Source organism: Cygnus atratus, chromosome 7, assembly GCF_013377495.2.
Source record: "Cygnus atratus isolate AKBS03 ecotype Queensland, Australia chromosome 7, CAtr_DNAZoo_HiC_assembly, whole genome shotgun sequence".
In the NCBI taxonomy this organism is placed as follows: Eukaryota; Metazoa; Chordata; class Aves; order Anseriformes; family Anatidae; genus Cygnus; species Cygnus atratus.
Window position 1 is genome coordinate 17667307 of NC_066368.1, and position 27767 is coordinate 17695073.

At 33.9% G+C, this 27767-nt stretch overlaps 1 protein-coding gene across 4 annotated transcripts in view; it reads right to left on the reverse strand.

The window, feature by feature from the left end:
- Positions 1-1531: 1531 nt before the first annotated feature.
- PCGF5 (polycomb group ring finger 5) overlaps positions 1532-27767 on the reverse strand; it is a 61253-nt gene continuing 35017 nt past the window's right edge. For 2 of the 4 annotated variants that reach the window (XM_035564915.2, XM_035564841.2), the window contains exons 3-10: positions 26660-26756; positions 21222-21277; positions 21040-21099; positions 17861-18009; positions 17194-17292; positions 15704-15793; positions 13695-13754; positions 1532-11437 (exon numbers count right to left, since the gene is read on the reverse strand). In XM_035564915.2, coding sequence (XP_035420808.1) covers positions 11390-11437; positions 13695-13754; positions 15704-15793; positions 17194-17292; positions 17861-18009; positions 21040-21099; positions 21222-21277; positions 26660-26756 — 659 coding nt within the window. In that variant the 3' untranslated portion in view covers positions 1532-11389. The remainder of the gene's footprint in view (positions 11438-13694; positions 13755-15703; positions 15794-17193; positions 17293-17860; positions 18010-21039; positions 21100-21221; positions 21278-26659; positions 26757-27767) is intronic. The other 2 variants (XM_035565083.2, XM_035564996.1) reach the window with 1 other exon arrangement.

Below are 27767 nucleotides of genomic sequence, written 5' to 3' on the forward strand. Positions count from 1 at the left end.
TCTCTTCCTGTGTTAGTTTAATGGGATAGATGCCAATGCTTTTATGAATTATGAATGCAGCAGTCTTCTTTCCAAATGAAGATGTTGGAAGTCTGCCACTGGAACGAGGTGCTCATATTACATATTGCCAGCAAATTTCTGTTTCTTTAATGAAAACTAGATTACTAAATCACTTTTCTCCTGAAAAAAAAAAAAAAAAACAAAAAAAAAACCCTTGCCTATAGATGTTGCACAGCATATGCTCCTCTAGAATAATAATAAAAAATAAAACAGGATATAAAACAATTTGAATCACAGTTCTATTAACAGGGAAATTCATAAGCTACACCCCAATGTAAATAGCTGTTTGTATACCACCTACCTGCAGCTCTGGCTCCAGGAAGGACTTACAGAGTCCTCCTTCAATAAATCATAATCAGGACTGATGACTGATTATGCATTTGTTACTAGACCTTTGCGTGTTTTTCCTGTAATGATTCTTTTTTTAGCTGCCTGAAACAAAGTAAATCTTTAATTTAATCAGCAACACTTTTTTTTATTTTTATTTTTTTCTCCCCTGGAAATTTTGTTTGAAGAATCATTGTTCCCTACTTAGGAGCAGAATTTTGCAGCTAAATACCATTCAACAAACTTCTGTTTCATAAATATTGTAGAAACATTACGCAGCTTGTTTTTTTTTTTTTCCTTGATTGACCAGTCTCGAGAACACATTTAAAAGAAGGGAAATTATTATTTCTAAGGTCATAGAGTATGACCTTTGACAAAACTTATATAATAACATATTCCAAATATTTGGAGGTCAAATATTCAACGAGAAAAAGCTTCAAAAGAAAGCCAGATAAGCTGCACTCCTCCTGTTGCACAGGTTCTCATAGCAGCAAATATCATCACATAACTGCTCTTTGCCTGTGTATCAGCAAACTGCAGCATTGCTAACAAATCTAAACCAGCCATGGAAAATGTGTTTCACTTAATCATATGTACATATTGCAAAATACTATATACACCTTCACATTTTGAGTTCACAGGAAGTTATCATCTTCTTTCTGCTAGCATCTAGAAGAATTTTACAAGAGGATGCAAAATGCTTATTGTCTCAGGTCATTTTAATCAGCAACCCTTTCTATTATTTCCTAATCTGAAACATCTCAGATCTCATGCAGCGGTATTACAGGTTTCACATCTCAGATAAAAAACACGAGTTTTCCTGAATAATATCTCTTCCTCCATTGTTTTTCTTCTCAATAACTCAGTATGTGTGTATATTTTGCAGATGGGGTGCCAAATCCAGTCAACTTTAGTGCTTGGCAGGCTTTGCACCCATGAAAATGAATGGTAATGCTCCCTTTGACATTAATGAGAACAAAATTAGGCCATTTAAGTATATTCTGCTTTTTCTATAAGGTAAAACATTTCTGCATTCCATTTTCAATTTTGCATTTCTGTGAGTTGATAGTACACCTACTTCCATGACTAAGCCATAAAGCTAGCAAAGGTTTTAATTGAAGTATTATTACAAATTAGAGAAAAGTCAGATAAAACCAGAGATTTTTTTATTGCACAAAATAAATTATATAGAAACAATGCAACAAAACAACTCGAATGTAGGCTGCACAACAGATGTTACAACATGAATATATTTATTGCTTTGAGAAAGGAGCAATTCAGTGCTAGTAAGCAGATTAGTTATACTTCTTGCTCATCTAGATTTTTTTATAAAATTAATCCAACTGGGCTAGAGGCATCTTGCATCACATGGGTCATACCAAATTGCAATTTGTTATCAGTGGTTATAAAGGTGCTGTGAACATTCTTGACATTAGCATGAAGCACTCCATTTAACATCACTGGTACTGAAACTTACAAGTAGTTACATAATTATAAATATTACATATCAATCATATTTAATACACAAGATTCGAACAGGTCCATTTACAGGGTTTGCGTGAGCTACTGCTCTAAAACCTTGTTTACAAATGTAGATGCATCTTCAAACATGCACCAAAAGGCAATACCACAGCTTTTTGCCAAAATGGAAATTAGTGCCAGCACTTCATTTACCTAATTGTTAAATTGCTCTCTAGTGCTAACTCAGTTATAGGCATCTCATTTTTTCCAGGGCCACAACTCAGTTTCTAATGATATCAGCACATATGAAAAAATATTCCTTTGGTAGAACTGGATGAAATTTACAATGTTTTTAAACACTTTGAAACACAAAGTATTTGGTTCTTTAGGAGACACAAGACTGCAATACTGGTATTGCATTCATAGCCCAAATGGATTTAAGTTTTTAAAATGCTACTTTGTGGACCCTGAGATGTTGACCCCCAATAAATCCATATGTAAATAAGCTCTTAAGAAAAGTTATAAATATGTACAATATTCAAATAATAAAACACATTAGAAACTGATCACTGACCGATCTTTGTGAAGCATGCATATTAATAAGATACTGTTGTGACAAATATTCATAGTTCAAGTGAAATTCTCCCCTTATTTCACAATTCTGCAAGTATTTACTCAGCTGTGTTTATAACACTGAAACTACTGCTAGTGTATACATTGAATGTTGCAAAACTTATTTACTTACAGGAAGGTTAGTATAATAAGATTAGATTTAAACAATATTAGTTAGACATTGAACAAGCCAACCATGAAAGAAAATTCAGTGAGGAAGTGGGACCTCTGGGCCACTTCGAGTCTTAGCTACAATGAGAACTACACAAAGTAACTCCACTGAAGACTTTAACCACTGAGAAGACCCTGTAGAATCCCACTGAAACAAGTAAATAAAATTTGGACTGTACATGAATAACTACAAACAAATGTGGTCACCAGTCTCTAATAAAAATCTCCAATAAAATTCTGTTTTGATTTTTTTTTTGAAACTGTGTAAATCCACTATATTGAGTCAAAATATAGTTAAGGATGAAGTTTCGAATAGCCTCAAAATGTTACAAGAAATTAATTATTCTGGATTAAAAACAAAGAAACAAAAAAGCCAAAAAAACAAAACACTATTTGTACAAATATTCATAAACTTTAGTGATGCAATCAAATTCCATGCATGTACCTAGCAGTAGTTTCCTTTGGAGGAAAATTATTAAACTTGACTAATCTGGCACATTTTTCATCTGGGGGAACCGCATTTTAAACACCATACGTAAATTTTTGTCACTGTTGTATATAAATGTTCGTAAGTATAATAAGATATAACTGAATAACCAAATATGCCCTAAAACATCTATTAAAACACAAACACCACAAAAGTCTGCTAGTATTTTTATAATTATTATGAAGTAGAAATGATCTAAAGCAGGATGAAGCTAATATCGAAGATGAAAAACAGCACCACCAATGTATGTTTTGCAAACAGGTTTCTGATCGGACAGAATATGTGATAGCAGAGTTACATCCATTTCATTAAGTTCAGGTAAGAAATGCATTTAGCCCAGCTGTACTAACTATACAGCTTCACACAGAATAAACATTCCATAAATCAACAGAAAATGCATCTGAGCACAACAAATAAAAATATGTAAGTGATTCTGTAAGCAGCATTTTGTTTTTTTCCAAAACATTAACATAGATAGATATTGGACTGATTAAATATCTACAAGTGCTTTTCCTTTACAAAAATACATATATTCTTAATAGTAGGATAGACTGTCATTAACAATGACCTGTGTTTTTTCACTTCAATTTGAATGATTTATAAGCTAAATTTTACAACCACAAAAAGGTTTATTTGTAATATGATGTTATCACTTTTGACAAAAAGCTTAAAACATTTTATATTTTAAAACAAATTAGCAACATAACAACACAGTATGTTCTATGAGTTCCTAAGTACTGTGAGGGCTGTTATATTAAAAACCAATAGCTACTGATCAAATGCAAGGAAGCATTAGAACATTATTACTGCTCACCATAGGCTCCTTTCTTATCATAACTTGGATCACAGCTTATATAAGGACACTTAGGCCCCCATCCCAAAGAAAATCCATTGAGACTAACTCTATAGCATCTATTCAGGAGCCTGGAACATCCAACAATTCAGGCTCTGCATTAAAAAAAAAAAAAAAAAGGCAAAATAACTTTCCTGTCAACAGTTAAGTCTGCAATAAGGGAAAAAATGACGCACTGCTTCATGCTTATTTTAAGAAGCTCGTATTTGAGAAAAAAATTACTACCGGTAAGTTTTTAGAATGAAATATTTCAGTCAACTAAATAATTAACTTGCCCTATTACTTTCCAGTTTAGTTATTCACTATTCTGGAAAAAGAAGTTAGGGTATTTAGATTTCTTTATTGTATTTTATACTGCACAAGTAAAATAATCGACTTCTTGCTAATCAATGGTCTCACGTTGAGGACAGCAATGCCATTTGCTAAAAAAATATCTATAAAAATCTGTAAAACACAATATTTTCTCATCTTCCAAGTCTGTCCTTTACACCCTCCAAAATATCACTGAACTACAACTAGAAAACGCCAAAGTAGCTTGGTGAATATTTTGTGCTTCGGAAGGTTTACAGGATTGACAGCACACCGAAGTATTTGATTAGTTCACAGGCCAGGTATAGCAGACACATCAGTAATGCAAGCCTTTGTGCTCTTTTTGAACATTAGCTATACTCATAGAGCTACTCTAGGTCTGTTAACTTTACGCTAGTCCCGTTTTTGTTTTATAGTTTGTTTTGGAAACTTGTAGGGACGCCTTACCCCTTGAGTTGGTGACACACAGTCACCACCAGGAAGTTCTGCTGGACAAGCTCCAGATGTAGCTCTCCACCACTGCGCGCCAGTGCCTTATTCCAAGTCAGTTTCTGGGTGGCTTAACTTTGGTATTAAATAAGTCATTTAAAACTATTAGGCAATCAGATTATCCATAAAAATAATTTGTTTTTTAAAGAAACTTTTTCTGTGAACAAACTAAGTATCTGACAACAAAAAATATTTTAAAATCAATTAGTTATATTTTTCAGTAAAAAGGGGGCAAGTTTCATTTTACTGCATCAAAATTCATGAGAGAACAGCAAGAATGTCTATTTACTCAATATGCTATAATACAAAACAATTTTAGGAGTAGAATACCATCATAAAATATGTGCCTCTCACTTTCTTAGTAAACATCTTTATTACAACTTCATTTGTAACACAAACCTCAGTATGTTAACTAGCAGCACAAATGTTTTACTGTTGCAGCAATCTTGTACCTGATATAGCAACTAACTCTTAACCCTTATTTTGCTGTCCAATCACAATCACGAAAAAGGAAAATGCACAGTAACTACTTCTGTTCATCTCACCCTGTTATCTGTCACATTGTTACACCTTATTAGATTTTTTTTTTGCTAAAAATACACGTTACTTCAAATAAAAGTACACTGTATGGTTTAGATAAACATGCAAATTCCAATTAATGCCTCTCTTTGGTTAAAATTAATGTGATTAGAGAAAAAAAAATCCACTTGCAGACACCTTTCATTCCAGAATGTCTCCTCCATCCTGAGTCTACTGAACCAGCTCTCTGGTTCTGTACAGGTACAAAAGGTAGCCTGGGCTTATCCACCAGTCTACAGAGCTCTTCCATTTCATTGCCACACACCAGCACTGCGTGGATTCACACTGCTTGCTAGAGAGCAAAACGACATCCTTTTTAACTGTGTCAGCAAGCTACCTGACTTCAGAAGATGTATATCACATAACTTGGGTGGAAGAATCTCTCAGTTAGAAATCCCTTAATAGATCTCCTATTCTGGAATCTGATGTTTTTACCTGATCTAAGGGCAGTATAGTAGTGGAAAAAAACAAAAACAAAACAAAAAATTTAAACAAGTAGATCTGCTTACGAAGAAAAAATATTACAAGTCTTTTGGAGGACATCCCTACAAAAGGACATTTCAACTGAGGCCTGAAGACTAGACTCCCCATACATCATAAAACTAATAGTTGGAGCAGTTGGAAGCTTTTCACATTTCCTTTAGCGTGAATCAAACTCCTTGAATCTTGGAATCCATCCTGGAACATGCTCCAGTAGACTGTGATCCTTCCTCAAACAAACTTCTCTAGCTGAACACCTCACGGAAGCATTATCTCATTCAAATTGGGTATAAAGGATTCAAAATGCAGAACTGTTAACATTTTGGTGAAATCCAGGAGACACTAACTTAATTCCAAAAGAAAACATGAATTTCTTTGGCATTAAGCATTAGCTTTTTTAATGTCAGGGTGGCACCTGCTTCTAACTTGTTCTAAGACATGCAGTGGAGATGCAGAGTGTCACCTGCTGGCTCTCACAGCTAGAAAACTGACGCTGTGGAGCTTTTCTGGACTCAGTTCAGGTGTGCTCTCTGTCCAAAACGGTGCTGTCATAACAATCAGCAATTTGGTATCTGTACTGCAAAAGGAGGTCTGTCACATAGTCTAGGTTTGTTTTGCTTTGCTTTCTTCTGCAAACTCTTTTAATAGTCCCTGGCTCTTAAGAGAATCTCCATCCTGTTCAGCCTTAGCTATGAAACTATTTTTATACTACAAGACCAGAAGATTTGCGGGGTTGTAACTGTGAAGGGACACGCCACACATTCTTCCATCTTAGTAGTGGCTGTACCTACGTGATTGTCCCTTTGTAAGGGCAAATTAATCATCAAATTAACCTTTTATAATTATTCACTTTCTTGAACATTTGCTTTCAGCTTGTCTAGTTTAAGTGAAGAAATTGGACCACGCTCTTGATTTAAGCATCTCTACAATGTTTATATACTTGTTGTGGATAGGAACATGTCTTAACTGCTTTGGGTCTTTTCCAGGATAAAAATGAGTTTGATTATTCTATGTGTTTGACCAGTACTTTATGCAGTCCCTCTATAAACAGGGCTCAGTATGTTTATTTTGTGACTTAAGATTGGTTTTGAACAATTGTCTATTCTACAGAATTTCTACCAGCTGTAGTACCTGGCAGAGCTGGAGACTATTCCTTCTGTTGCAAGCAAAAGGAACAATACAATTCAGTGATTGGTTCAATTAAAGACTAAACACTAGCACTTTTTGCTATTTTAGAAAGCAGCAGAGAAATTCTTTACTTCTCTTACAAAGCCATCCCTAAAAATTACATGTAGAATGGATGAGATGGGAACTCTGCACCATCACTTTGTCTGCAGTGGAGAAGAGAGAGTCTATCTTATGCCTAAAAGGAATGTGATAATCTCTTCTCCTACAGATATACTGGAACTGTTTTTGATAACTGCAGCAGAGAAAAGTAGAGTCAAATCTTTGGAGCCTAGGAGAAAAAAGATCAAGATTCAGAATTCAAGGTCACCTCACACAGAAAATGAAATAATTTCAATATACAAGTATTCTTTTCATATAGTTTCTACTGAGACAGATAATTTGAAATTGAAAAAAAACTGACAGAACATTTATTTTTCTGCTTGTTTCACATGAAAGAAGGCTTCTCAATACAGAAGAATTATGAAATACTCTTGCTGAAGATATTAAGACCATTGATAAGATACAGAAGGAAATATTACCCTGCCAAATGCAAATAATGGTTTTAAAATATATTCTGTATTAATAATCAGGCACTTTATATAACATTTTCGGTAAAGTCAAAATAATAGTTTTCATATTTTTTTTATTTTTATTTATTACTATTTTTTGACTAATAGCTGCAAGCTAGCTGAGTATGCCCAATATACTTAAAGAGTGTTGCATACTGCTAGGACCCAAATCCCAGAAGAACTCATGTGAGCAGTAAGTACAGTAGTGATGAGTCACTTAAGATTATCGTAGTAATATTATTTGGTATTTCATCCAAATAAAAATGTGTTTTAAAGGACTAGGCCCTTAGCTAGGAGCACTGTAGCAAGGCATGATGGAAAATACATTTCTTGATTATCGAATTCTATACTGTTTGAGATTTTATAGGATCTCACTTGTAAATTCTAGCTAGTTCGTTACTAGACAAATGCAGCATACAGCTATGCCCAATGAAAAGTTGCTTAAAACTTTCATTAATATGTTACCCAAAACAAAAGCAGAGACAATTCTTCTCTTTCAGAAAAAAAAAAAAAGCACCAAATGTGCTAAATAAGAGACAGCAAGGTTAGGTAGTAGTGTCGAATTTTTTAGGTCTTACTCTTCTGCAGCTAGGTACTGACAATACGGGAAAGCCTAAGAAAAACAGTTGCAGCAACACTTCTTTTATGTTCCTATTCTTTACAAACATGCAGTGGTGACACTTTGTCATGGAAACATTCAGAAAGTGTGCACTGTATACAGTAATCTGCTCTGTGACGGAATATGGTGCAGTTCTAGTAGAACGCTTACTACTCGTTCCACTTACTCCATCTTTGGCACACAGGAATCTGTACATGCATTCTCACATTCCTATGTTGTTCAGGTATTTTTAATTGGCACAAATGAATCAAATATGCCTATCTGTAGACACATGGCACATACGTACAATACAGAAGAGAATTTTCCTGTAAAAAAGGTGATGCCTGTGTTATACAAGCTGCCCAGTTTAGACATGTATTTCACTGGCACTTCACTGCTACAAAACCTATTAAAGTAGAACACCACTCAGGCGCTGTGTCATCAAATCAGAAATGCATAAATTGTAGGTAGTTGGCTAGATTATATGCATTTAAAAGCATTTAAGGCCATAATTCTCAGCTGGGAACGTTAAATCATATCTATCTGTATTTTCCATACTTAAAATGAAGATTTGCCTTCTGTAAACTAGCTTTAAGTTACACCCAAAAAATACCATGAATTAACAGTATCCAATTTTGATCAAGACAAATTCATGGTTCTCTGAATTGTGAATACATAAAGTCGTTAAACATCAAATCTTCCATTGGGATGTCATTCAGAAAACATCACAAAGCAGTTAAATTTCAAAGGTCCTGCTCGCTGGATGAAAACTTCTGTGTAAGACAACTGAAAATGCATTAAAATTAACACGTTGTTCTTTTTCTTTTTCCCCATCAAATCTGTTCAAATTTGTCAAAACAGCAAGAGCAATTCTTGAGAAAAAAAAGTGTCCCCCAAACCAAGCAGAAATTATGCTGTAGAGTAGTATTGTTTCATGAGAAACTGAAACAGCCATTTTATGTTAGGTGAATCTACAGTGAAAATTCTGGTATAAAAACACGTGAAATATATAAAAAACTGTAAGGTGTCATTTGCATGTGCATGTAAATATTTACAAATAATATCCTATTTATACCATATAAAACAATTGTATATACTAAAGGTTACAATGACTTGCAATTAGAATGCATGCTCTGATCTGACAAGCTGCTCCATGAGAAGGACCTCCATGCACACAAAGAACTTTTTCTCTGCAAAGAAACGGTGCCCTCCCTACATGGAGTCTCTTCTCACTTCTGTCAAGTAGCAGCACATTATACACCGTGTGGACAAAAAGATGACCACTTCCTGCAGCCAGCATGTGGCCCTGTTCCCACCCACAGGGTGGGCGAAGCAGTGCCTGTACCAGTCAGCACGTTATGCCTGTAGAAAGGAGCAGCACCTTCCTGAACATTCTGCTTCCCTAGGTTCACTGGCATCTGCACAATATGTGCAACCTTGACCTGCAATGGCAGGTTTCCTATACAGACTGCTACCGACAGCATCTTTATTTCTGCATGTCATACGGGCTTTGGAGTGCAATGGCAGGACTTAACCTAACTATGTATGGATTCCTCAGGTCATCAACGTTGCAACTCCTGCAAACACTAAGGGGGCCAGATTTAATCCACAGCATACACGCTTCTCCTACAGAAACATACCAATGTACGTGAATATACATTTAAAAAGGAGTTACAGCCTTGCATCTATCTTTCATACCTGATCCCAAGGTTTTCAAGATAGAATTTTCACTTTGACCTAAGTACGACTAGATTAGCTTCTGAAAAGTTGATTTGGTTCTTTTCTGTTGTATGCAAAAGGCATAGGAAAGTAAATAGATATCTACAATACTAGCAGGTGTGTATTAAGTAAAAATTATATAAAGGTACTGAACTACAGATATCTCCACAGAATGTGAAGTAAAAAACTCATTTGATTTTTAAGCAGAGCAAAGACAATGGAAGACTACAGGAAACATGCATTACTATGCTCCCTGCAACATTACCAGAAACCTCAATAAACATTCTATACTTGAACAATTTTGTTTGCAATACCTAAGGCAACAATCACTCTTCTATCCAGCACTACCAGATCTTAGGAAAAAAACAATGATCCAAACAATTATTTTGGTCAGACTGCTTATCTTCAGTATTGCATTGCCTCTAATTTTATGGAAATAGTCTTATGACGTGGCTTCAACTAGTGAAAAATTTCTACAATGAATTCTAAGCCCCAGATACTCACAAGAGATATATAATGTAATTAAAGCTATGTTATTTTTTATTAGCATATCCTTCAACCAATCTTAAAAGGAAGTGCTCCTTCACCCAATCTTAAAAGGAAGTGCTTACCATGAAGTGCAATAACTATGTGTAAATTTTGCCTTGGCTGTAACCCGACAGTGAAATTTGTTTCATAGATAAATTATTTTAACTTCATTTTTATGAAGGCTTTATTAGAAGAAATGTAACCTGACCAGAAGCCATTTTCCAAAAATAACTGTATCCCAAATTCCAATCTTTAGGGTAGCCATAGAAAAGTGCAATCACAAAGGCTGCTATGCTTTTAAGCAATATTGGCAGAGTCTATTTAGACAATTTAAAATTACTTTTTTGAATTATCATGTTAAACATCTCTTGTTAAGGGTAATTAATCTTCATTCACTACAAAAGAACTCTTGCACACTCATGAGTGAGCTATACCTGGACCCATGAGAAGCTTATCAAGAAAAAGGTAGTGGCACAATCACCACTTTTCTAAATATATTTTCTATACAAAATATCTTCAAGGTATAATCCTTAGCTATTTGTACAGTACTCTATGATTTAAACAACAATATTCAGTAAAATAGTAAGTGTGTGAAACTGCAACACCACATGGAATGAGCACTTTGCCATTTTGCTAGTGTAATCAATATTAGGACCAGAAAAATTTTCTAACACACAAGCAAAAATATTCCATAGTTTTTGAATCTTGACTGTACACTTCATGATTTTGGCTATGATTTGCAGCACACTTGTAAAATTCACAAATATCTTATGCACATTTCAGTAGCAGAATGGCACTTGGCTTGCTCTAATAGAAACAACAAAGATGCAACTGACAATTTTAAGAAAGACAATGTCCTTATTTGCATGCTGAAAATCTGGTTGTGTCCCCCTAATCCAGGCACATCCATTCATTGTGCAATCTGTCGATGGGTAAACAAATAGTGCAGGATTCATCTCAGTGGGATCTGGCCCTTTGGTCTAACCGAAGTCAATTCTAGGTCGATACTGAAGTACCATAGGATAAGACTAAAAACAAAAGCAAGAGAAAAACAACAACAGACAAGAATAACATGAAGATATAATTCACAAAAAATACTAAGGAAATGCAATTAAAGTTTGCCTTAAGAATAGCCAGAGCTTATCCCTATGATACATATATATTGCAATCAGTTTTATTTATATATATGAAATAATTCTATACATTTCAACAATTAATTCCATAGCTGTACTTCAAATCTATACCTTATCTCTAAGTCAACTGTAATTATTTGTTATAAATATAAAATTCCTATATCTGAATTTTATGTATTTCATGATTTTTATGTTTTATGACACATACTGGAATGTTCAAATAAATCCTCTTATGTCTGCGCTGCTGACATAATCCTAAAATTTTATACTTTGTAAAACAAGGTCCATCTATAGATGATGTATACAGTTTGATTTTTACAGGAGCTAGGTTCCTCTGGTATTAAAAAAAAAAAAAAGCACACTACCACCACCAAAAAAAACAAACAAACTCAGGTCAAATTGCTGTCAACTGATTTACTGAAAAATGAGGGCTGACTTTTCCCCCTCCCTGAAATCCAAACTCCTCAACTTCAGATCTAGCAATACATTTTTATTAGTTCTTATTGGGAAAAATTAGCAAATAAATTATCTGGATCCCTTAATTGGACAAAACTGTTGTGGTATGAGAGGTAAGAACAGGCTTCCAGAAAGTGTCATAGAATATCTCAGTGCTTGTTGCTGGAAGTTGTTAACATCTCTTTTTTTTTTTTTTCGCTCTGTCAGCATTTCATTTAAGTCTGACATTTTCCTCTGAACTTACTGATCATTTTCTATAGCATAAAAATCAGGAAAATCTTATTGTTTCAGCAACTGCATGGGCTTAAGTAGCCTCTGCCATAGGGCATAGATAATTTAAGTCTTTTTTATTGCAAATTCGGAAAAGTCAAGAATTATTATAGAAGCTATCATTAAAACCAGTAATATTTTACTACATCCTTCAAATGCAAGACAGACAAAATTCAGAGACCAAAAAAAGAAAGGTACCACTGCAGAGACCTACACAGCTTGAACTTTTCATGCTAGGGTACTGAAATGATCAGCAGAACTAAATGTGAACATACTTGCTGAGGATTTAAAAAACTGGAGTGCAGAGAAATCAAAACATAAAACCAGAAGTATTCAGCAGTAGCAAGAGCATTTAGTAGAGAAGACAGGGAGCACCATGTGTAATTAACAAATGTATTTGTAGTATAAGAAATTGGTCTGATTTTCTCAGCTAGGATATGGCTATCACCTTTTTAAATGCTATTTCACTTGTTCTTCATGCTTCAAAACAAATACTTTGATTACATAAATTGCATCTAAAAGTTCTCAACTCTAATTGGAAGTGCATATAGGCAGAGACCTCACTGAAAAATTTGCCATGTAAATAAGTGCTGTTACAAAAAAATACAAACCAACTGTACTAATAAAATGCAATATGGTGGAGCGAGTATAGGTAGTGAGGTAGGCATGACTGTAAAGCAGATCACTCCCATCCACAGCAGGAGCAACCCTCTATCATTTTTTTTCTCAAGTAAAAACATTACTTCAGACTTTCAAAGTTACTTTTAGAAGAAATTAATTCAATTCAAAATGCTCAATGAGCAAACTGAAACATTGCTTGATATATAGAGAAAAAAAACACCAAGCTGATCAATGAAATCTAGGAATCAACTTCGATTTGCAGACTCTGGAGGTTTTTGTTTGTTATATTCTGCAGGTAAGTCATTATTCCATTTCTAATTTGAAAAGAAGTGAAAAGAACATCGTAGCAGAAAGCATTAACACTTCTTCTCTCCATTAAAAAGAACATACGAAGTGCCTTAAAAATATGAAACCAGCGTGGTCTTTTTTGGTTCACTCTTCAGTTTTGATCCTTTGTCAGTGACTGCCCAATGCTACTTGTTAGAAGGATGAGACAACACTTAGAAGGATGAAGCTAGATAACACTTCCACACTGATGTTGATATCCAACTACAGAATGAAACAAGATAATTGGCCTAATGAAAATTAAAAATCTTATCTTTTAAGCACATAAAATATGATAATTTGAATCGAGTATATTTATTCATTCGATAAAGCTATTTTTGAATGAATGAAAATAGCCCTTGCTCATGGTGTTTGCACACTTTATAGTGAGATGATATAAAAACTCCACAATTTGGATTACAACTATAGTGTTGACAGGATCTTACTGACTGTAATATGTACAGTCGTGAGTGCCTCTTACCTGATATAAAGTGCCATCCTGTGAGCAGACTTGCGAAGATGAGCAGTTCTGACACCGAAACTGCGAAGGAGATGATTTTCTGATCAGATAAGAGGCATCCACAGCTGGACATATACATTTCTCTTTTTTTATTTTTTAATTTATTTTTCAAATGTAAAATTTAAAATTTATTTACTTGTTTAAAACAAGAAAGAATTCTCTAACGAATAAATGGATCTTTTCACTTAACTATGCTACCTCTTGAAAGGTCCACAGGTGTGCCAGCAAAAGCTCACAGTGAATACTACCAAAGACAAAGATAATGGATTTACTTGATCTTCATCCAAAAGAAGAGATCGTTAATTAATCACCATTGCAACTTCTGTTTTATAACAGGACCCAACAAAGTTAGGGAAAACAAAATTAGAAGCCCAGATGATACCAGATTTATCACCAGCACAATGTAATTTTTACAGGTTTTAGTTTGTCATCTCTTACTTCAGGGGAATGATTTAAAACTACATAAAGGAAAAGATGAACCCTTACCTGACTATATTCTGTGTATGTAAACATAACTTACAAATCTAAGCAAAAGTTGTCAACTTTTATATTCATTTAAGGTTAAAATGATAGTTCTGAGACTTTTGAAAAAAATTAACCAGTATAAATAATGTCCTTTTTGTCAAGATGGCTATTACCATTGCTTACAAACCAGTGCAACTGCCAAAGGTCCATCTGTAGGCATGGTCTGCAGGACTAAATTTCATGACAAAAATCTGTTATCACTAAAGTTGTTGCTTCAACATTTCCTAATAGTACAACGAGTGCTAACAAAATATAAAATGGCTAGGCAAACACATACCACTGGTGTCAAGGCAGTACTAGAAAAATGGTACTTAGGGTGTTACTGGTATAGTTTGGGGTTTCAGTAAACATCAAATTTCAGTGCAATATTATTTTCAAATGTAATTAATACTTTCCTATACACATTAACACCCTTAGTTCCTATGAATTTTTTCACCCTTTTTTCTTTTTTTTTTTTTCCCTCCAGATTAAGGTGAAACTTTAAGAAACTTTTGAATCGTTAACTCCACAGTGTGCTTAATCCTCTGTCTTCTCTGTCCAAGTCCCAGTGCATTTTAATTCCAAGTACTAGAAAGCTTAAAAAGAGTATAGAAAGTTTGGAATTTTCTACAGATTAATAAACTAACTGAAGTGCATAACTTTAGCTGTGCTCCAATATAGCCCCCACTGGTAGTGATAGGCAACAAATTTGCTTGTAGCATAAAGCAGTAAGGAGTAAGGAGTGAAGAGCAATCAATAGACACACGCAAACAAATGAATATATATATTGAAAGAGAAGAAATGGAGGTATGACCTCCAATAAAAAAAAAATACTTAGTATACAAGGAAATATAAGAGCTACTAAATCAAACAATATCAGACCTGAAAGAAAGGTTGTTTAATAAATCAAATATTCTAAAATATACACATACAAGAAGAAAAACACCTCTAGCTGTGTTACCTGGATGTTAGTGTTTGTTATACAACATAGCTAAATAACATGGGTTTAGTATTAACAGCAACAATCATAAATCAATTAGATTTCTCCCATAATTTTTCAGTGTTACGGTTTATTACCGACTCAATAAAACAAATTCTAAATAAAGAACTGTCAGATGCAGATTCCTTAACTATTAAGATGTAAAAGGTCATTAAAGGGAAATTTGCAGAGAATAAGTGCTTGGAGTTTTCAGATAGCTGACTTAAAATTCTGAGCAGGACTTCTATTAAAACTCTGTATACCTGCTAATTTTAAGTTTCAGATTCTACACAATATACTTGCTGCAGAGTTTCACTCACTAGATCCTTTTTAAAATAAGAAATCCAGAAGTCATGCAAAATCAATTTTTAAATTCAGGGTTTTTGAAGGGTCAGGGTATATATTTTGTGCCAAGCTGTGAAAGCATGTATACTCTCTACAATAAATGCACCAAAACATCATCTATTAATAATGTAACAGCATTTACGTTTTCGCCTCTTAGTCTCCATCTTGTCATATAGATGAATTCCATAGTATGATCCTTTCCCATGATTTCTCCATTGCATAGTACATCCAGCTTAAAATACAATAGAACAAACAGTAAGACAAACTTATGCAAAATTTTAATGACTAAATAAACTCTTAAGAGAACCTCTGAGAATTAATCCCAGAACTTCTATTATAATACAGTGATTCTATCACAAATATGCATCAAATCTTAATAAATCCAACATACTGACAATGTGCTATTTTGTACAGTAGTATTCCAATTTATTTTTTTCACTTTTATGTTTTCAATGAAAATGTTGACAGAAGAAAATCTACTAAACTAGGTAGAAAATCGCTAGTAGATAAATGTTTCCTCTATTTATCAATGCCACACAGTGTCTGTTTGAAGAGAAAGCCTTTTGTTGCATATTGAAGGTACTCTGCAATGCCCTTTCAAACCCAAACTTACAAAACCAAAGTACTGTAATTGTCAGCTTTTTAAAATAAGTTATGAATTAACCTAAAAATTTTAGTTTAAAAATAACTATAAATTACAAGGTAAATGCATTTCTGAGTATAAAGACATGATTCTTCATTAACTTGAGGACTAAAGGCATAAGCAAAAAGGTGTTTATCTTACTGTTAAAGATGACTGATTTAAACTGTATTATAGCATCTTAAGTTTACCCTCCAGTGAAAACCTACGGCTGTTTTTTCATTACTATAGCCATAAATGCTTTCCTACTTTTAAGAGGAAAAAAATGTTAAAATTTTGAAGTAAGCAGATACCACATAACACAGAACTTTAAGGTGTCAGAGTGAGATTAAATTAATGTAAAACAAAACCAAATGACAACAAAATGGCTAGTTGACACATCACAATAACGTGATAAACTCAAGTTTATAACTCTGCAACCCACCCCTCTCTCCACAAAATTCCACGTAAATCCAGAGAAGGTGTGTGTGTGTGTGTGTGTGTATATATATATATATATATATAAATATATATACACGTATGTAAAAAAATTCTTCCTTTTGAAAGATTCAAATATTCAAATGGTATTTTTTGTTACTTCTTCCTAATGACTGGATTGTTTTTTATATCTAAAGAAAATGAAATTGAAGAATAACTTGGTGTATGTCTAGTTCATCTCTCCTTTCCCCAACAGCTATTGGCTGAAAAGTTCATAAAGTAACTTTTTTATTAGCCACATGAAAAGAGAGAGCATTTATTTTCACATAAAAATACCTAAACTAATTTATCTCTCAAATTATTACAACTGTATGAGTTTATTGGTTAGAAAGTTTTAGCCATTGTGATAAAACGAGGACTTCCATTTAAGGACAGAAAATATACCTTAGAACATTGAATAGTACTTAGCGACTCAGACTTAAAGATATTCCTCAAGTTTAAATATGATTGAGTTTCATAAAAATCTAATATTTTGCAATGCAATAAAAATACAAGCATTGTTCTTTCAAATGTACCTCATAAGAACTTGGAAGTTTTAATTTTAAGCTGAGAAACTTTTTAATAGTTCCCACAGTCACTCGAGTGGAACAGCGGATAAATTTCTTCATTAAACCCTAAAGCAACAACAGAACAGAAAATGCATGTTAGAAATTATGGAACTATGCATTCTTGTTTTTCATTAAATAGCATGTAAGCAATTTTTTTGTCAAGAACAGCTAGCTGTAAGTGATATTTTTGTTCAACCAGTAATCATTTTACTGCAGTCTTTTAATTCATAATAGCATCATCGGTTCATTTTTGTTCACTTCTTTGAAAGAAGATTTGGATCCCAGTCATTCAATGCACAACATATATGAAGAACAACCCTGAAAGCGTGAGGTAGCTCAACTACAGCTAACTTTTTTAATATTTCTGTGCTATTCTGTAATCTGCTGGGTAACACAGTTATCTACTATCAATGCTGGAAGATACTATAATCTACAAAAAAGATAAACAAGAAAACTTTTTTTTTTTTTTAAATTCTGAGATGCATGGAATTGTCTCAAACAAAAGGACTAAATGAATGTGGAAATGGAGACAGGACAACGATCTCTTGTTAAAATTTATTGCTAATTGTTACAGAATGATTTGGTTCCTGCTATTCTGCCAACAATAACAACACAGATTATTTTTACTACTCACTTTTACTACATTATCTCCTGACTGCCCATTGTTGCGTAAACAGTCAAGGCAGATAGCAATCTGTGGGTCACTCCTGTGATAGTCTTTATCTTCTTCATTTTCATCACATTCCTCATCTACTTTGGGTTTATCAGCTTTGGGGCTTTCATCTGTAAAATATGCAGACTGTATTATTTAAGTGTAAAACAATTAAAAGTCACAGTGGCAACAAACAAAAAAACGTTTTCCTACTTCATTTTCAAGTGTATTTTTCTTCACGTTAACGCAACAATTTTAGTTCAGTATATACTTATATTGATCAATTAAAAAAATCTCTGAAAATGAAGTTTTACTACTGGAATTTTAATGTAAAACACACACAAAATATTTCTATGTGACAGCAAATGATTAAACATCCAACTCTTCAGAAAAGGTACCATCTCTTACAGTTTTCAAACTTTTAGAACTTCTGAATTTGAATTTCTGAATTCGAATCCTAAAACCAGCAAGGCTATCTACATGAGGGTGGAGCATAGGTTAAAAAAAATAACCAAAGAACCATAAAAAGGAGTAATTTTTACATTTTTGAAATAGTGTACAGTGTCATATACATTCATAATTTTTTGTACCCCCAACTTAACTTATTTTGATTTAAAACACAGTCTGCTCTCTGTTGGAATAAAACATTATCACAAGTTACGCCCAGGTAACTTGAATAAGCTACTTTTGCATTTCGTGGAAAACTTTAAAATCAAATTTAGCTGTTTTCCTATGCTTACCACAAACTTTTTACATCACTTACAAGAGTTAAGATGGGAATATAGAATGAAAACTTCAGTGAATATCAAGCTATGCCTAAGCTTCTAGACACAGTAATTAGTTCACAATTCATTTAGTTTCCATATTCAAGATGAGTTTTTTTTTTCTTCAATTTTTAAGTTGTTTAGAATGGAAAAAAATAGATTTGGGGGAAGATTTAGTTATGTGGTTTGAAAAATCTTGAAAGGCAAAGCAAACCAGCTACAGAACTAAAGAAATTAGCAAATTTCCAATTGTTAAAACATAAAATCAGAAACAGGTACACACACACAAAGGTCATACCTTTCAAGATATTCTAATAAAAACTCAAATGCTCCTCCATATACTAAAAGGCACTAGACAATCTATTTACTAAAGAAAATTCTTGCTGATGTTAGAAGTAATGATATTCGTGGAAGCAACCTCCAGAAATCAATGTGATGTCCCAGTAAAGGCACAATACTAAAGTTCAGTATTATACAAGTTTAAAAAAAAAAAAAAATCTAATTTCACCAAAATGGACTCTGCATTCTACAATTAAAAACATCAAGCCAAGAATGGAAGAGAGAAAAAAATAAAAGAATTCCCTAACTCCACCCCTCTTTCCATAAGGCATAGTTTGGTGTATCACATTTTTTCCCTCATCTTTCTTGCAAATCCTGGGAATTGTCTACTTCCTGTGTTGTTCTCAGATAGTCAGTGTTAAACCGATTGCCAAAGAATGAGTCAATGTAAAGCTGGTTGCCCTTTGCTTTCTCCAGGTTAGACTGGAAAGTACCAGGAAGGATTTTTTTTTTCAGTATCACACAATTATCCATAAATTCTCTCTAGTAACTACTCTCGTAGTGCAGCATATCACCAATGCCTGAGATATGCTTTGCCTTTTTTTTTTTCCTCCTCCTTTTGATAATGTGAAAATTGTAATTTTGTGGATATTATCACAGATCTTAAATGCTAAGGTTGGGAACTGCACTGGACCTGTGGTACATAACTGGCGGACTCTTAAACTAGACTATGTGACTGCAGGGGATAGTATTGACAACTGAAATGGTCCCTTCTTACTGAAATTGTTCACATAAAATAATTAATTCTCAGGCAACATTCTAAATTCTTGTTTATATCAGAAAAAATATGTCATATTTTGTCTCAGTGTATCATCAGGGCTTTCAAATGGTTTGTAGAGCCAAATTTCTATAGCCCAAGGACACATTCCCTAACAAAGCTGGATACATCTGTGGCTGCTTAAAATTATATTGTGAGAGTTTGTGACTCAAAAAACAATTCCATCATTCATTATATTTGGTAACTAAACTCCATTAGGCTTACCATTAAATTATGGAAGGTAAGAACCAGAAGAATAAATTGATTAAAAGTAAGTCACATTCTACAAATTTGCAAATTGTATGTAACTTTTCCTCTGTGCATCTTTACTTATATGGCAATAAATCTGTTTTTCAAAACAGTCAACAGGTCTGTATTTCATAAATATTTTCTGAATATTTGTTAAACCGAGAAAGTATATGTTAACATGTTGTAATAAACTAATATAACTTAAACTGTCTTGTACCTTTTCGTTTAACTATACAACTGAGGAGAAGAACTCAGCCGCTTATAACAGATGCCAAACGCAAGTGAACAAAACCAGTAAGAAAGAAAATGAAATATTCTGAAGTTGAAAAAAAGATATTACAAAGAATGGAATGCAGAAAAGCACTGCAAGACATTCATGTGACAGCAATCCTTCACTAAAAATAGTGGGTTTTGTATTTTTTTTTAAGTTTAGCAGAGCCTTTCAGAAATATTTAAAAAGCCCCAAAATGAAGTAGGGTACGCCATTAAAACCCTGGAGCAAAATTAAAGGGGCCTAAAAACAGTTAGATGTACACCTGACTTAGCAGCTCAATAACGAGCTCTCAAAGTCCATGGGTCAACTACAAAAAAAAAAATCTATATAAAACAATTGTTTAGCATGTGTGGAAAACTGTTTTACTACTTGTCATAACTAATTCTTGACAGCCTCCTACTTCACAGCTGGTCAAACTTAGTAACAGAAAATAACCTGTAAAAAAGACTCAAGTTATTCTATATCTTACTGCATGTAATATTAGGAAAATGAAGAATTCAAATGGAAAAGTGCATGAATGATGACTGTGAGAGCTTAAGGAAATGCAAAAATAATGGTAAAACAGCTAGAGTTTGTAAAACAACTGGTTAAAAGATAAGCAGCAGTAAATGAAGGCCCAGATTATATTTACATAGATTTGTTAAGAGTTTGTGTCATCTTTGAATTCAGTAAAAATGTACATGCACAAACATTTGAAGGATCAGGGCTTCGTGAGGAGCTGAAAAGTTACCTAGAAAGAGGTAACATTGAGGGAGGAAGAAACAAAACAAAACCTCACCTTGTCCATTTTCTTGAGGTTTGTTTTTCTTCCAAAATTCAATTTCTCGCTGCAGTTCCTCTAGTTAACATCAAAGAACAGTAATATGAATTTTAAAATCAGTACTACAGGTTTATCATTAGAAATAGTCATATTCCCTCCATCCACCCAAACCAGTACCCAAAACCAAATTAGAAACTTACGCTCTCGAAGTCCAGGCACCAGCTTAAATATAATTTCCTCTAAGGTGTTATCCAGCCTTTCAAAGGGAAAAAAAATACATCTCACATTAACTAGAAACTAGCATTTTACATATTGACTTTAAAAAACAAATACTTTTGAATAATAAAATGAATTGTGTGTTTCTGGTAAATAATACATCATGGAAAAAGTAGTTGATTTTAGCTTGAGAGCAAAAACATGCATTAAAGCTTATTTCAACTACCTCCTGAATGAATTTCTTCTAGAAATTACCAGGAAGTTTACATTTTAATGTATCAAGACAAAAAAGAAGGGAAAGTGAAAAAAACATTATTCTGTAAAGTGTCTCTCTATAACACAAATTAAAAACAAACAAAAAATATGTTACTGCAAAGAAAATTTAGAAAAGTGATATCAAATCTTAAGGCCCAGGTCATGAGTAATAAGCGTGAAAATGATACACTCCATTATCATACTCATTTTAAGAGTTCAAGTCCTTTCTAATACATCTGAGGAAAAATTGAACCTGTTCCCTACTCATTACAACATAGACAAACCAATACGGGCAGCATAAAGAAGCCCATACAGCATCCGTGCTACTCTGGCTAGACAGTTCTCAGTACCCAAGTTAATTCACCAAAAATAGTTCTATTTATATCTGCCATGAGTTTGTCTAGCAGACAACAAGACACAGCATAGGCATGTCTTCCGATACCCTGATCTGATATGATCAATTACACTCTATAGCGTCAAAAATAGCTATGACAGTCCCTTCCAGAGGACACAGTGCATTTACCTTTGTTGTTGAAGCTAAAATATTTTTCTTCCCATTCTCCAGATTTACTAGTCTCCTATCCATTTAGTATATCATCTGCTTTTACACTCCATCTCACTTATCCTTCAGTTTCCCGTCTCTCATTGTTTCGTTTTTCTTCTCTGCCCTCTACATCTTCCCTTATGAATAGTAACTCACTGTCCACAGCCTAACAAAAACCCACGGCAAAACCAAGTAATACAGACAGAGAAATTAATTACCTCGAAATTAATCCTGAAACTACAATATAATAATCACCTTTGCTATATTTTAAATTGTCTCAATTCACCTTCTCAATTATGATACGTATCTATCTCAATATACACATACAATATAAAGTTCTATTTGTACATGTATGTATATATGCTATTAACAATACATTATAGGCCTGTTATAAAATGCTATTCACTATCTCTTTTTCACTAGTGGTGGTAAAGTAGCAAAATGACAGGATGATTTTACTGTTGAGGAATGCTGGATGAAATTTTAATAGATAGTAAGTCACGTGTTATACTAAATACAGCAGCATTCCAAGTTCTCTTCTCAAAATAATGTGTGTAATTAAAAGTTTACAAACAGACACATTAACCAATCATCTTGTTTTGAGACCAGTTCTCTATGTCACTTAATTGTCACTTCATGGAGACAGTCATAAAATCAGAATATTTATATTTAAGCAACCACCATGATCCATTTTTAAATTGTTTCTTTTATAAAGGCGAAAAAATAAAAAAAAAAATTTCAGCAAGTGAAATACACTGCCCCGAAAGCAAAGAAGCATAGAGAGCACTTTCTCATGAATGAGAAGGAAAACAAAGTCATGGGACATCAAAACACTGATTGTCTGATACATGAAACTACAGGTCTACCTTTCCAAATGGCATACTCGCTCTTCTTGCCTCTCAATATCTAACACAACTAGATGGTACTGCTTTCTATGAAGTTCCCACAGGGAACCATTGGGAACTTGTGAACCTGTCCTGGAAACGGAAAATATACTATTACTTGGAAACAATTCCACCTTGCAAGAAAGCTCCAATCTTCGTAACTTACACATTAACAGAAAAGAAATTAGGACTTCAAGAGAGAACCTCACAACCTTCAATCAAAAATCCTGCTAACCATTCCTGAGGATGGCATATACATGCTGTTTTTTCTACATTTATTTCTGAGAATTCCCCCTTTGCACTTTTAACTGGTCTTCAATGGCCCAAAAGCAAAGTAGCAAGAAAACATAGCAAGAAAACATGTATGCTTAGCAAATTTATGATGCACACAACTTAAGCATACAACTTTACTCAATGGCATTCTTTTCCTTAAATGAGTGAGCAGAAGGAACTTCTACTTCCTTATATATACTATTTAAAGCAAAATACACCAGTAGATACAGAGGAAAAAAAAGTGGAAGAAAATTATACCTACTTGATCTTTGAGTACAGGAAATCTAACCTTAAACTATAGTGACGAATTTAGAAAATTAAGGGACAAATTTAGAAAATTGTAAAAATATTCTCGATTTCAGGTAAATCCAATAGTGCTCCTACCCTCCAAGCCTATGAGGACTCTAAGAGATTTGTATTTCTGTGACTTGCAACAAACCCATTCCAAAATGAAACTACTTGAGATAACTCTGAAGTTGGTCTCGATTGTTTACTATGATACTTCCTGTTAAAGCTGAACCAAAAATATTTATATTTTAGACACCTCTTTGCACCCCACATCCTCCAACTATCAAACCAGAATGTATGGAAAGAACTACCAAGCATTTATGCCAGCTTTGTGTAGGTTTTTCCCTTCTTCTATGATTTTGTATGAGTTTTCTGATCAAAGCAATTCTGTTAATTGCTAATTATCTGAAGTGAAGCAAATGAAGACTGTCACTCAGGAAAGCCTGCATTCAGAGAAGCGTGCTAAGAAGCATGCTTTCATGATATAACCAACCAAAATTCTACGGAATATTGATAATAAATAATTGCACAAAATTAGGAAAGAGAATTCCAGAATTTAACACTCTTCATGGATTTTCATTTTAGAGCTCAATGTTGAATTTCAGACTTATGCTTACAGTTTCAACAGACCTTAAATACTGCTAACTGAAGGATATATCTAAAAAACTCAGACAGCTACGAAGTTACTCAGAATTGAGTTTATAAAGTAGTTTATAAAGTTTATCTCAAACATCTCAACTAAAAACACTATTTAGAGTGTACAGTGCCATTCCTCAGAAATTTACTGTACTCTTGAGCAGTGATGGGGCTGGTCTCTCTAAAGAGAGAGCATAATGCATGTATAAAATTGTTCAGGCAACTTCCAAAAAGATAATTCCTTTACATTGCTCATGTGCTCTTCCAATAGTTAGTTTAGCAAATGGTTAAAACTGTTTTCTGAAGTACAACCAGCAAACTACTAGTTATATGCAGTTTGTCGACAAATAAACTCCATTACTCTAAAAGGAGTTTCAGGAAATAATTGCAGAGAAAATAGGTCTTCCCACATTTCTGGCTTGTGATCTTAACTTTTCTCACCCTTCGAGCATTTCCTGCTTAAAGCATGTTATTATTTTACTAAACATCTACTAGACATTTCAGAAAACGCCCCTTTTCAGCTCCTCTGAAATAGTCCTGTCACAATAAAAGACATATTTCTAAAATGCTTTTGTTTTCAGCCTATTAGCAGTCTTCTGCAGTCTAACAGCATCTCCTGTTACGGCAGACACAGTGCATCAGATGCTGACAGGAGGTCAAAAAAATACTTGTGGTAAATATCTACATAAACCCTCTTAACCCTACCCTTCCAAAAACATTTGGATGACAAAGACTTAAGGTAGTGGCACCACTTAGAGTTGCTGAATTTAATCTTTCTCACCTACCCTCTTAGTATCTAGCTGAAGCATGCACATCTGGGAATGTGCACACACATATCCATCATAAAAATCAAAGCAAAATATGACAAATTATGGCAAACACAAGGAAATTAGGAAATAATACCACCTCTAGCAAACTGCAGATATAAATATTTATTTTAGCGCTGACACAAGAATATTTCTTCCTAAATTCACAACAGTATTGCACACTAAATAAACCCCGAAGAAAAATGGTACCCTCTGTTTTGTCTTTTTAACTTGTACAGAAGACAAAAGGTAGCTGTGAGAAGGAAGAAATGCTTCCTTAGGGCCAATCACTAACATCAAATTACGATTTTAAGCATCGGCATGAGTCACTCAGGATAGCCTTGCCTGGGTAGCAGCTGATTAATTTTACTCATTTTCACTGCACACACAGTGACCAAGAAACATCTAGTTTCCTTTTTACTGCTTTGGTTTCTCCAGATTCCTCTGAAGATCCATCTCATCACTGATTCAAATTCTTTTCTAGCTAAAATAAGCCGGTTTCCATTAAAAATAAACAAATAGTTCTCACAAGCATGATTGGGCTGTTGCTCACTCTCCCAATGTTTGGCCAGTTAAGTTTGTTATCTGAATAATCCAAATACTAGGCATGTAAAAATCCATCTGGAAGATCAGGTATGGAACACCTCTCCTAAAATTGCTTGGATCATATTAGGTGACACAGACATATATGGAAGGAGCAAACTATACAATGTAAGAAAGTTGAGCCTGTAAAACATTCTAAAAAGCAAACGAAAAACAGATGAGAAGAGTAAAAATGACTCCTTTGATAGAAATGGGAAATACTTATTTGTGGGTTGATTTAGCAAGCACGTGTTCCGTAATGAATATATTAAACAGCACTTGTTTTCCTCAGCTAATTTTCACCCAAAGAATTTCTCTTCAGAAATCCTTCACCTCCAATAGACTCCCAACATGTATACTGGAGAAAGCAGGTAAATCAGTAGATCTTGGGGAAGGTGGGAAACGATAAGGATGGGGGGAGCACTTCATCATTTTAGGAAAACTTGAAATTCTACTATTGATGACATTTCTTGATTTCTCTGTACTATACTTGTAGGATGGCAATCACTTTGTTTCAACATAACATCACCAGAAGAGAATGCAGAATTTCAAGAAAAATAATTGTCTGAACGAAGACGTGTGAGTTATTGTGATATTAAAAATACAATCTCCCAATGACAATTTCAGTGTCAAAACCTTCTTTCACAACTCTTTTTTGATTAATCTGACAGCAATGTCAATTCAGATTGGTAAACCTACCCCTGGGAAAACATTCAGTTATTTGTGTGTTCCTTTTTCTACATTGCTTTGCTCTAAGAAGGAAAAGGTTGCATGCAGTTTGGAATCCCCTAAATCTAGGGGAGGAGGAGAGGAAAAAAAGGACTATTGAACTTCTGTTCATGTAAAGCATAAGAAGTTCTTGGTTCATTTCTTTGTTTAATAGAGGTTTTAAAACATTTAATTTCATTTGTACAATATACTCAAGCCTTACTGTGCCTTTCCCTTGTCTTTCCTCCTTGTATTATATGTGAAAAATCTCAATTTACAATTTGTTGGGAGATGAAAAATTGACAGAAGCTGTGGTCAAGAACAGTCAACACATACATTTTACTAACAGGCAAAAAATTGAATTCCGTTTCAGGATAAGGACATTAAAAGTTGTTGGTTTTGTTTGTTTGTCCTTCTATTTCAGCAAACGTGCAATGTCAGCTTACCTTAACATTTCTAGTGGATTGGTCTCATGCACTTGGTTGCCACACCTGGGACAGTCATTGCTGTCTTCAAAGTGCTGAACAATACAAGTCTTACAAACTGAGGGACAAAACAAGAAAAAAAGTAAGAAAAACTTAGACCAAGATCTAGGTAACACTGATTGAACACAACATAGTGATACCAGCTAACTACTTAATACATCAAAGATAAAAGAGTATTATTTCAAAGCAAATAATCGCAATGTACCTTACCCACTTATTGTTCCTCAAAGCCATAGCTAGTTCTGCTCTGCCGAGATACTGAGTCCAGCAGAACAGCTTAGACAAGCATTGCTTTAGAGTATGTGGTGTTGCTACAACTTACAATTCACATGGCGTGGTAAAATGCAAAAAACATACCATGCAGCACATGTAAAGAACAGGTTCTGAGATAGCCCATTCTGTGGAGTAGTAGCCCAGCAGGAGCCAATCATCACTTCAGATGATCTGAAAATGATTCGCCTGCACTGTTTTCTTTCCAACAGAGATGTTGACAATTGTATATACTGTTGTAAATACTTCTTTTAAGAGAAAAGTTCATAGAAATTGTACACAGGTTCAAAGTAGCTATGCTTCTCTGTTGACTTATGGTCTTCAAAAGCAGTGACAGAAATTACAGTAAACCTTTAATACTTGAACCTTATCATGAAAAATCAGTATCACGACCATTGCAAGTCTAAATGAACCCAAACCAACAACAATCTGAATTTAAAACCCAATAAACTGAAATTAAACTAAAGAAGGTGCTACACCACTGTTGCTTCCAAATGATTAATTACAGACTTCAGATTTTACTGTCATTAATAAGAAAACGGAACATGACCTGAAAAGAACAAATATGCCTGCTATTATTACTGTGTTATAACATTCGGAATGGAAGTAAACTCAATCCTCTGTTTATTATTATTCTACCTAAACTGGAACAAGAGCTCATCAGTAAATGGACTAAGAAAAAAAATAAATGGACTGCTGCAATTGCAGTATGTTTTCTGCTGAAACACTGTAATTTCTTTCATCAATTACTTAAAGAACTAAGATCACCTCTAAAGCAAACTGGTAAATCTTAATTATA